At 33.3% G+C, this 12,057-nt stretch overlaps 1 protein-coding gene across 1 annotated transcript in view; it reads left to right on the top strand.

Annotated features, from left to right (window-relative positions):
- TAPT1 (transmembrane anterior posterior transformation 1) overlaps positions 1–8,485 on the top strand; it is a 99,243-nt gene extending 90,758 nt beyond the window's left edge. The window contains exons 13-14 of the mRNA XM_001369374.3: positions 1,183–1,343; positions 6,316–8,485. Coding sequence (XP_001369411.1) covers positions 1,183–1,343; positions 6,316–6,545 — 391 coding nt within the window. The 3' untranslated portion in view covers positions 6,546–8,485. The remainder of the gene's footprint in view (positions 1–1,182; positions 1,344–6,315) is intronic.
- Positions 8,486–12,057: the final 3,572 nt, after the last annotated feature.

Below are 12,057 nucleotides of genomic sequence, written 5' to 3'. Positions count from 1 at the left end.
AGAGAAAAAATTTGTCTGGTGTCATTTTGATTCTCTTTGTAGACAATTACTGTCAACTCTACTGTCTGGTTGTTGTTTTAATCACAAGAAATTTTATATCACAGATTAGCTTTCCTATGCCATCTAACAGCCCCACTACCTTTAACTGAAGTTTCCTTAAGAAATCTAAACAACTTTTACTGTTAATTTAAACAAAACATTTACACATAAGTTTATTATCATAATTATTTAATATATTGCTAATATAAGATTAATTTCATATATATTATATTATTAACTCATTTCTCATTTTGGGGTGGATATTTGAATTGACTACAACTAGAGCACATCATCTTCTTTTAATTACTAGTTAAGAAAACTGTTGCATTAAACCACCCCCTTTTTCCACCATGAATTTTCAGCCCTCCCATAGTAATTTTTCTTAATTTGTCCCATGTTATTATCATTATACTATTTTGTTATAATTATTTTTGTTCTCAGATGACTAGCTGATTAATGTATTTTGTTTAGGCATAAAATGTATCAATGAGATAAAATATGTGCATGCTATACCTAAAAGTCTTATTTTTCTTAATCTCTTTATAATCATATTAGTAACTTATTCTTCTAGTAACCACTTTAACAGGAAGTTTCCATATTTTCTCTTTAGTTCATAAAGCAGTTGTCTGTTGGTAAGGAGCCATATGTCCTTTGTTTCCTGTCAAAACTACTTTGGATCCTAAGAGATGGCAGTGCTTTCTTAATACTTAGAATAGGAAAAAAAAATGAAGTTATAAGCTAGTTTGCATCTCAGCTTAAATAGCTGATTTCAGGATCTCTGTATCCATATCTTTAAGAGAGGATAAGATTAGCCCCTTACTGTGCTAGCACTAACACCATATAATTCTATAGCTTTCATTTTTTTCTGTCTCCTTGCAATGCCTAGTGATTTGTGCACATTGCACAGTGAGTAATGTCTCAAGCTAGCTGTTTCACTGATCCTTGATTCCTTTAGTATCTTCTCCCCTGCTTTTCTTAACCTCTTAAGAAAAATGATGTTATGGTATAGAGACATGGCATGTAGTGATTGTCTGTGGAATTTCATGGATATGATGAACTATCATTTACTGTAGTTTTCTACTAGATTAAATGTTTTAAGAATTTTTAAGAAATTAAAACAATTTATATTATTTCTGGTTTTAGGTTGATATCTCTCAAAATCCTTAATAGTATTGTGCTATTGGGAAAGTCATGCCAGTATGTCAAAGAAGCCAAAATGGAAGAAAAGTTATTTAATCCTCCTCCAACCAGCACACCAGGCAAAACATCTAGTAAATCACAAAACAAATATAAATCCTCTCAAGGTATGTTTCATTATTTTGTTAGGGCTTCTATTTTCCCTTATGATATAAATCAGATTACAATATAATCATCTAGCCCTTAACAATTAGTAATTTTGCTTTAGTTATACAGAAAATATTCAATTAGACTCCAGTTTCATTTGTGAAGAATTTGGTCTGCTCTTAGTTACATCTGCTTTTATAGGTTTAAAATATTATCACGTGTCAACAGTAACATATATCTTGGGGCACACACACACACAAGAAATTCAAATTCCTTTAGAAGGAATTTGAAAATTAAATGACATTATGCCTTACACCAAATATCCAATAAATATTTATTGGTTTGCTATTGGTTTAAAAAAGCTGAATTTAAGAATTTAATAAGAAATAGTATTGCATGAAACATATATCCATGATATTAATTAAAGAAATGGTACAGTCATTTATTATATCTCAACTGAGAAGGTCACACCATTTTCAGTTTGTCCTGCCTCGTTTTATTAAGTCAGTTCGTTTATCTTCATAAAATTGAATTTTTCTGTGTGGCTTAGAAAACTTTGGTTTATTTCTTGTGAAGTTATACAAATAGTAGAAGTTTTGGTTTATTTCTTGTGAAGTTATACAAATAGTAGAGAAATAAATAATATAATATGTACTTCTGTGTAAAATTAGAACATAAAATAAATGGATTTCACCTGAAGATTGACCACTGCTGATGAATTTTTTAATGATCAATGTCTCATGAAGCTGAAAAATAGGCAAAACTATTTTAGAGTTGAGAAGTTGTTAGAAGAGCTTATACAGATATGGTAGTTAGGTGGTGCAGTGGGTTAGGGTGCTGGACCTGGTGTCAGAAAGACTCATTTTCTTTGAGTTCAAATCTTGTGTCAGACACTTCCTAGCTATGTTACCCTGGCCAATTCACTTAACCCTGGTTTTAATTTCCTCATCTATAAAATGAGCCAGAGAAGAAAATAGCAAACCAGCCCAGTGTCTTTGCCAAGAAAGCCCCAAATGGGGTCATGAAGAGTCAGGCATGACTGAAAATGATTGAATAACAATAGCATAAAGATGGGAAAACATGAGAAGTTAATGAAGCTCCAGACCCAACCTGTTAGTTAACTGAAAAAAAATGTGAGAAATGAACAAAAGTAAAATATAAATTATCCCCATTTTTGAGAGTTAGCAGGATGCATTTGCCTTTTTTTAACAAACATTACAATGTCAGCCAAGCACAATATTGGTTTAGGGGACAGATTCATATGCAAAATATTGACAAGGTAGCAGATGACTATATGTATGGTACTGTATGGTTTTAAATCTCTTTCATATTCATTATTTTATTTAGGCATCACAATTAATTCTTTGGGGTAAATATTTGGGTAGAGATGAGGAAAGTGGATTAGGAAAAGAAAATTAGGAATTTTACCCAGATCATATTGACCTTAATCAAATAACTTCATAAAATCTGGGAGTTGGAAGAAGCCTCAGCAGTAGCCATCTAATCCAATTCATATACAAAAAGAATTCACACTAAGACATACCTAACCATCATCATCATCTAACCTCTGCTTAAAGGGGTTTTCTTAAGCCCACTCTTATTTTCAACAGATCCAATTATTAGAAGTTTCTCTTAACACTGAACCTGAATTTTTTCTTTAATACTTAAACCATTAATCTTAGTTGTGCCCTCTGAACTCAAAAAGAACCCATCTTACTCTCCCCACCTAGCTATCATTCAAATACTTAAAAACATCTATCAGGTCTCACCACTGAATTTCCTTCTCTCTGGTCTAAATCCACCATTTCTTTCAGCTAATACTCATATACCATGGACTCAAGGCCCTTAGCCATCCCTGATTGTTCTCTCCTCTATAGGCAATCTCTAAGTTATAAATACCCTTCCTAAATTCTGGAGCCCAGAACTGAAAACAGTGCTCCATATGAGGTCCAGTAAAGGCAAAGTTCAGTGGGATTACCACCTCCCTATTCCTGGAAACTGTGCTTCACCTATTGAAACCCAAGATTACCTTAGCTTTTTTGGCCCTCATATCATACTCTTGAGTCATAGAGTTTATAGTATATTAAACCTCCCAATATTTCTCTTTCAAGAAAATCTAAGTAACATATTTTGTTTTTATATCACCACATTTCTTAACAATCTCCCCTCCTAGAGAAGTATCCCTTTTAATAAAGAATAAAAAATGGGGGCAGGGGGTAGATATAGTTCCATCAGAACTAAATGATATATTGAGAAAAGTCCGAATTGCCTGAATTTGATGTGGGGCTCCTCTAAGTGAAGATAATAATCATTTAGTTATTTTGGAAAACTCATTAATTATCTGTTCTTCTATTTGCTTTTAATGATGAGCATTATATAGCCTTTTTGTGATTTTCCCCTAGTTCCTGAATTATTTTAATATAACCTTAAATTGTGTAAATTTTTAAAAATTAACTCTTTTTTTTTTTGTAAACCCTTACCTTCCATCTTGGAGTCAGTACTGTGTATTGGCTCCAAGGCAGAAGAGTGGTAAGGGCTAGGCAATGGGGGTCAAGTGACTTGCCCAGGGTCACACAGCTAGGAAGTGGCTGAGGCCAGATTTGAACCTAGGACCTCCCATCTCTAGGCCTGGTTCTCAATCCACTGAGCTACCCAGCTGCCCCCTAAAAATTAACTCTTAATAAAATTCCAAACTATTTGTGTTGCAGCTTTAACCCTTACTACCAGATTTACATGAATGTATCGTGAAATGCCTATATCAGAATGTTTTCCTATAAATAAATAATACTTTTAAGTGAAACTCAGGATATTAATCTGTTTTTTGTTATATTTCTGATTTATATTTTTAAAACAAGCAAAAGCTTGATTTTGAAATATAATTCATCATTAGAAAAACTGTTACTTTTAGATTGTGATCAGAATGGATATGATAAAGTTTTTTGTGACATTTTTGGGAAATGAAATGTTGTGGTTAATCAAATATCCCTACTAATAGGGAATTATAGTCATATAATACCAACCCTAAGGAAATTACAGCACAATAAAATGCACAGACTAAAACTCTATTTGATTTAGAAAAACTTGAAAGTTTTATAGTGCCTAAGGTTCATCATAAATGAACACTAATTACAGTTTTGCTACAGATGTATTGGAGAGACAGCAAATGTAAATGCAAAGAAGTACAAAAGTTCAGGATGAGATCAGGAAGGTAGACAAATGTTTGGCCAGAACCTTTAGAAAAAAGGCTAGAAATAGATGATTGCCAAATGGTAGAGAACATTGAATGCCAAACTAAGGAGTTTGTCTTTTATTCCAAAAGATTAATGAGGATGACAGTTGACATAATCACATTGGATTTGACATTTAGCTAGATCATTGACCTGGGAAAGAACAGTTTCTGCATATTGGGTTTAATAAAAACTAGATTATGGGGAGCTGAAGGCTGAGTGGTAAAGGAGAGGCATTAAGTATAAACTAGTCTTACCAGACATTTAGCAGTGAATGAGGAAAAGAAAAATAAGTGGATGGTTTAATAGAGATGGTCAAGGAAAAATAAGATTTACTTGGGTTCAGGGTAACATGAAAGCAAGAGTAAAAAGCCTTTAGAGAGTAGACAATTTGAAGATATCTAAGGTCAGAGAAGACAGCAGGTGATAGGATCAAGGATAATGATGTGAGCATTAGCAAGAAAGAAGAGACCATGCCATCCTCAGACACAATGGAAAAGGAGAAAGAATGAGAGAGATTTTAAAGAACAAAGAGGAACATAATTCAAGTCAGATGGTCTCAGGAAAAGAGAATGTTTGGTTATTTAAGCAATGAGAAATTATTTAAGCCATTTGAACATTTTGTTTGTTAGAAGAGTATAATAAATCCTTTACCATGGAGAGTAAACATGTTGTTTCTTCAGGGTATGGACTCTCTAAAGAGAGAGCTCAGGAAGCTCTCTCTCCTGAGATGGTATAACAAGTACAACTTAGAGTCCTAATCTCTTGAAGGCACTGAGAAGTTAGGTGACTTGTCCATGGTTAGGAAGCTAATACATGTCCTAAGAGGGACTTGAACCTTCTCTATCCCACTGTGCTATATTGTCTCTTGATAAATCATAATTCATTAATAAACTTAATTTTAAAAATCTTTAACAATGGGATCTTGTTAATAAAGTCTATTTCTAGAAATTCCTATTTGTGAAAAGTGTCTCAGATATAAAATCTACTTTAATCTTGTGCACTTTTACCTCACCTTTCTTCACATTTGTTTCTATTTCTTTCTGCCTTTTCTAGAGTGCCATCATTATGCTTACCTACAGTAAACACATTTCTCACATTCATATATAAATGAAAAGGAAATTTGAAGAAACTAAAAAGTAGAGATAGCCTTTTCTGTTTAATCCCACTTCCCATTTATTCAAAGCTTTGTATGTAGGAATTTGTGTTTATTTTCATCAGCAAAAAAAGTAAATTCATTTTTAGAATGTTATTAGAGAAATTATGCTTTTTCCAACATTTAGATTAAGAAGTTCAATTCTATATGATAGTAATGAGGGTGTATATTGTGCTTTGCACAGAATAGACACATTTACTGGCAAAATGATTTTTTTGTCTCCAGGCCTGTGATTTCATAGTCACTGAAAACTATTTCCAGTTTTGTAATTCAGCAACATGTCTATAGCATATTCCAAGAGAGTTGTCTGGAACACTGGGCTTAAGTGGTGTCCCATGGTATCCAGTGTAATATATGCCATAGGCAGGCTTTGAACCCAGGTTTTCCTCACTCCAAAATTAGCCTCATACTTACTGTGACCCAGAGAATGAATGTGGAAATGATTTCATTTTCAAAGTTTCTAGTTTAATTAACTCAAGACATAGTATTATTATTTGCTCAGTCTAAATCAAGTTTCAGTGTTAGATTTTATCAGCATTATACCAATTGAATAATAAACTGAACAAGTGTTTTCTTTTTCATTAAATTTGTTTCTGTCTTTTTCAATAGGATTTTCTACAGAAGAGACCTTATCAGCTTCAGTCATTAGCCAACCTGTACATCAGAAGGAAGATACAGCACCATCACTTGTTACCAGCAGTTCTGATCAGTTTCTGACAACACCAGATGGTGATGAAAAGGACATTACTCAAGAAAATTCTGAATTAAAACACAGATCATCAAAGAAAGATTTGCTGGAAATAGACAGGTTTACAATTTGTGGAAACAGAATTGACTAAATTCTTTGACTTTGTGTGCTTAGGATACTGAGCTTTGGGGCAGCAGATGCTATGCTACCAGAATGGACAAATGCCAGAAATGGCACCTAAATATTTATTTAAAAACTTAAATTATTCATGGCAAACATATTAGTATCTTTCTACAGACAACTTGGTTTGGTTGCTGATCAGATCAAGTAACAACAGAGATCTCTAACTTGCTATGTGGAAAATGTGATGGATTATGAAAACTTCTCCCTGCTTGGCAGAGTGACATTTTTCTTTTTCAATAGACTGAAACAAAAAGCAGAATCCCTTTGGCTTTGTCAAACTGTGCTTCCAGAACATAAAATGTTGCCTCACGGCTTCTTCAGTAGAAAAATATGCCTGGAAAGCTGTGAAATCCTTAACATGAAGCTACCTTCCCAATGTCCTGTTTCATAAGCAGTTTTGAAACTTTTACTTCATCTGCCAAAGCATTAAAAAGAAATGAACTTTGATAAAGTAAAAAGCCACAATAAATGTTATCACCACTCAGAATAATCCTTGAAGATGTATCTGAACTAATCAGAATAAAAGACTATCTTAAATGAGACATGATGCATAGTAGCATTTTATCTGAAAACTAAATTAGTGACAGCATAAAACAAGCAAATTAGAGAAGGTTCTACATTACTGGGCAAATAATTTTTATCATTTTTCAGTTTACTCTCCTGTAAAGAAAAAACACAAGGCATGAGTTGTTTTGTTGCAATGGGACAAATAGAAATTTTGTTACAAAATGGCACTTTTATACTACAAAAGCAGGGCAGTGTTAACTTTAAGGTATAATACCTGGTTTCACTTTATTAGTTAAGTGCTACATGAATCATTATGGTGGGAAAGAATTTAATGTTGGGTTGCTAGGGGAATAAATGTCTATAGAGTTATAGAATATAAAATTCAGAAGTATCCTATTTATTGATAGGTTGTTGTTGTTGTTGTTTTTTTAATGGCAGTCTTAAAACATCCCAAGTTGGTTTGAACAACATTGTCAATGAAGTGGTTGGGTTTTTTAATATGATGCAGTCTTTGTGTGCTCATCTGGGTGGCATGAGAAGAGAAGCCCAAAAGTGCTTTGAGTGTAGCTTGAGATCAAGATTCCATTTTGGTATAATTATTGGACTACAGGCTGCTTCATGAGGCAAGTTAGTTCCCATCCTATTTTATCCAGAAAATGCTTCATGCATTTTTATAAAAAAAGTTAAAACCTCTATTTTCAGAACTATCAAAAAAGTTTTCATTAATATTAACTAAAATATTGCCTTTTAATTTTGGGTTTCAGACACCATTTGGATAGTTCAGGTTTATTAATTGCATAAGGTATATTTTTAGTTAAAAACTAGTCTCTTACTGAATGGAAGAAAAGCCAGCTTTAAGCCTTAGGTTTGTGCATTTGAAATGTGAAAGTTAATTCTGAATAATTTGTACTGATTAAAGTAATTGAAAGACTTGTTCATAGAAAAGAGAAGATTGTGTGAACATGCTTTTGTGAAACCAAAAGGAATTTGTAATTAAAATGAAAAGAATTTTGGTTGATTTTTATGAGAAGGTGCCACTTTTGCATTATTCTTTCCTACATCCTCTCCATTAACAAAAACAGCAAGAATTCTATATAAGGTGAATGCAAATAATTTGGGGGATATCTGGGGTGGGATTTGAATACCATGACCCTAATCAAAAAAACAGTATTTGTTTTGAATACATTTTGTGTTCATGCAGAGAATGATACTTTAAAATTCAGTTTGAATTATTGAATAAATGTGATGTCATATATTTTTTAATTTTTTCAGTTACTTTGCAGTTTCTATAGGGATTTTGGGATAATAATTCATTTCTTCTGTTAAAATGACATTCAGTACCAATTTTATAAGTGCATCTTGTGTGAAACTCAATAAATTCAATTTTGTAATCTTTTTAAACAAGGTGATTGAATTTATTTTTATAATGCTAAAAAACATTTAGTTGCTTAATATAGCTTTCACTTTTAGGTGGTAAAAATGCTATCTATTTTTTTTTAAAATAAAAGCTACCTTCATTTTTTTCTTTAGTGTTAACAGTAATAATACTGACTTTTATCTCCTAACAGAGACTCTATACCTGTTTTATTTAAGGCTACTATCAGTATTACTAAAGTAAGTCATTAGATACTATACTTTGTACTTAACTTACCTGACATTTATCCCTATGAATGGAGTAAAGACAGGCATGGCTAATGTACTACAAATATGTTTGGCATTTTATTATTTTTAAGAGACATTTCATTTTTACCTTTTGGTGTAGATATTTCTGTCATTCTGGAAAATTACTCATTATTGCTGCAATTTCATTGATGTGTAGGTGTTCTTCAAATGGGTATTTGCTTGTTTTCAGATATGGGTTATTCTACCATAGTCTGAGATCCCATCCGACTGAAATTTAGTATTTGTCTGAAATGGGGAAAATGGATGCTGTCCACTGGGCCTATGTGTGACTACATATATGTCCCAAGATCAAACTCGTATTAAGCTGAGCTATATGGAACACAGTTGCAAACCCAGAAAAGGACTTTTGCATGCTACAGGCTGCATTGAAATTAGAAAAGAAGTCAGAGTCTTAGAGTTCGATGGAACCTTAAACATCATATAATTCAATCCATGCCAGACCAATATTTCCATCTATGACACTCCTAACAAATGGTCATCTTTTACTTGCAGAATTCCAGGAAGGGGGAACTCACTACTTCCCAAAGCAACCCTTTCTTCTTGTGAATACCTTGTAGGAAGTTGTTCCTTGCATTTAGAATCTAGCTTTCTATATACAGCTTCCATTCTTTATTGCCAGTTCTGCTGGAGGATGAGCAGAACAAGTTTCACCCCTTCCAGATATTTGCCACTAACAAGTCATGTTCCTCCTAAATCTTCTTTGGTCTAATTGTCTCTAGTTCCTTCAGCTTATCTTGTGTGGCATTATCTTGTGGTTCTTTACCATCCTGCTTACTTACTCTCTTCTTGATACATTCTGACCTATTAGGATCTTCTTTAATATGTGCCACCCGGACCTAAAAAGAATAGATGAGGTATGAGCAAGGCAGAGTTCGAGGGGACTATCAACTTCCATGTTCTGGGTCCTCTGGTTCTCTTAATTCAACCTAACAATGAGTTCTTTAACTTTTATTTTTGCTCATATCACAAGGTTGACATTGTTAATAATAGTAATATTTACATAGTGCTTTAAGGTATACAAAGCATTTTTTAAAGAACTTGTTTTATCCGTACAACAGCTCCTATAAAGGTAAATGCTACTATTATCCTCCCTTCATAGATGAGGAAACTGAGATCAGACCTAGCACTCTACCCACTGCCTTGAATTTGCCGTCCTCTAAAACCCATAGATCATCTTCATAAAGCCTACTCTTGCCACATCTCTCAAACTGGCAGTGTGGTATAAAGAAATAAGGGAACGCAATTTCCAGTTCTGCTGCTTACGGTCTACATTGCTTTGGGCAAGTCACTAGCCCTCTCTTGACTTCTGTTTCCTCATCTATAGAATAGAGTGAACTCAGCTACCAAAGGTAGTTACAAAAAAAGAAAGAAAAAGAAAAGAAAAATGATCCGAGAATGACCATGAAAAATCCTAGGTCTAGAGAATCCCTCCTTATGTGTCATCATCTTACTTGAGAAAGACTGAAACTGACTACTAACATTGAAATGTGAGTTTTTTTATCCAAATTAGGACCATCAGAGCAAGAGTTCTGTTTTGTTTTGAACAAAAGAAAATTTACATAGTCATAACTGCACAAGTGCCAGACCTGGAATTGGGAAGATCTAGGTTCAAATCCAACCTTAGATATTCCCTAACTCTGTGGCCCTGAGCAAGTCACTTTTAACCTTGATTGCCTAGCCCTCGTCACTCTTCCATCTTAGAAGTAATGCTTTTATTTTTTAAAGTGTATCAATGTGCTTGTTTTTCCTCAGACAATCTAACGCTTGTTATTTTTTTTTTTGTTAATGTTGCCAATCCAATGACAGGAAGATGGAACCTCAGAAATTATCTCATTTTCATTCCTCTATTAGTGTTAGAGCATTTTTCTTCTATTTAACTCTTATTTAGTTATGAGCTCCTCCCCTATCCATAGAACTTAAAAATAATTTCCACAGTGTTTGTAGTTGGACTCATGGTTCGTGTGTGTGTTGATAAATAAATCTCCAAATATGTTCTACATACTGTTATTTTGAATGGAATTTCTCTAATTTATGTGTATTTGTTTTATGTCCTTCAATGTTCAGAATTGTTACAATTACTTTTTAGTTGACTGTTTTGGATTTTCTAAGTCAACTAAATCATCTACAAGAAGTAACAATTTTGTTTCCTTCGTTATTATTATGCTCATCTCTTTAGTCTCTTTTTTTCTTATTGTTTTATTTATATATATATATATAATTCCTAACATATTTAATAGTAGTGTTTATAATGGACATCTCTGCTTTATCTGTGCTCTATTGGAAAAGTCTCTAATGTTTTTTTCCAGTATGTATAATGTTTGTTCTTAGTTTTGGATAGATTTGTTTCTACTATAGGTCCATTTATTCTTACATTTTTTAGTGTTTCTAATGGAAATGGGTATTGGACTTGGTCAAAAAGGCTTTTCAGTGTCGGTTGACATTTTCATGTTTATTATACCTTAACTTAAAGCTACCAGTCCTGGGCCCCATACCAACAAGTCTCAGTAATTATCTATGAGGTCAAATTTCCTCCCTCACATTAGAATCTCTAGTTTCCTTGGTTGTCACTCATATTTTCTGCACTTCTTTATAAACAGATTTGTTTTTCAAATTTAGGTATATAAAGTTTTAAGAGCTGGAAATAATTTTATTTATATAGAATACCTCAATCCCTTTCAAATACCAGCTAAAAGAGTTCCTTTTATGTTTGCAAGATCCCTTCTGTAACAATTTACAATCCTGAGATACTGGCTTATAGATAAGAAAATCAATTTATCAGTCAGGCTAGCAATAACCAATAAATTAGTTGGTCAGTGATCTCTCTCAGTGATCAAAGACCAGGAAGTCCTCTCACACAGATCCATAAAAAGAGAATTTTGGGAACTCATTTAGCCCTTCCTTTGGATATCTCAAGACATCACCAGTCAAATGAAGAGCTTGAGAACAGGTAGTCCATCAAAAATCTCAACCCCTCTCTAACCCTTGGGTGACAGTTGGTAGTAAAGTAAAAGTCTAGTGTCCATAGTGACTAGGGGGAGAAATTTTAGTTCTGGCGGGTCAGGATTATCCTTCTTTAATGTTTCTTAATGAGAGAGTCAAATATTCAGTTCTTTTGACAGATTCTTCTAGCTTAGACTGGTTTTTGTTTCCTGAGCAAGAGGAACCTCATAATCTCTCTTTTCCATCTGCGTACAATGGAAGATTTTTCAAGGTGGGACATTTGAATTTCTTAGGAACAGAGGAATGACGGATGAGTCTAAGCCTCAATTCAGGACTCAGGAATAGAAATA

The sequence above is a fragment of the Monodelphis domestica genome, chromosome 6 (assembly GCF_027887165.1).
Source record: "Monodelphis domestica isolate mMonDom1 chromosome 6, mMonDom1.pri, whole genome shotgun sequence".
Classification (NCBI taxonomy): domain Eukaryota; kingdom Metazoa; phylum Chordata; class Mammalia; order Didelphimorphia; family Didelphidae; genus Monodelphis; species Monodelphis domestica.
This window is presented reverse-complemented; position numbering and strand designations above follow the sequence as displayed.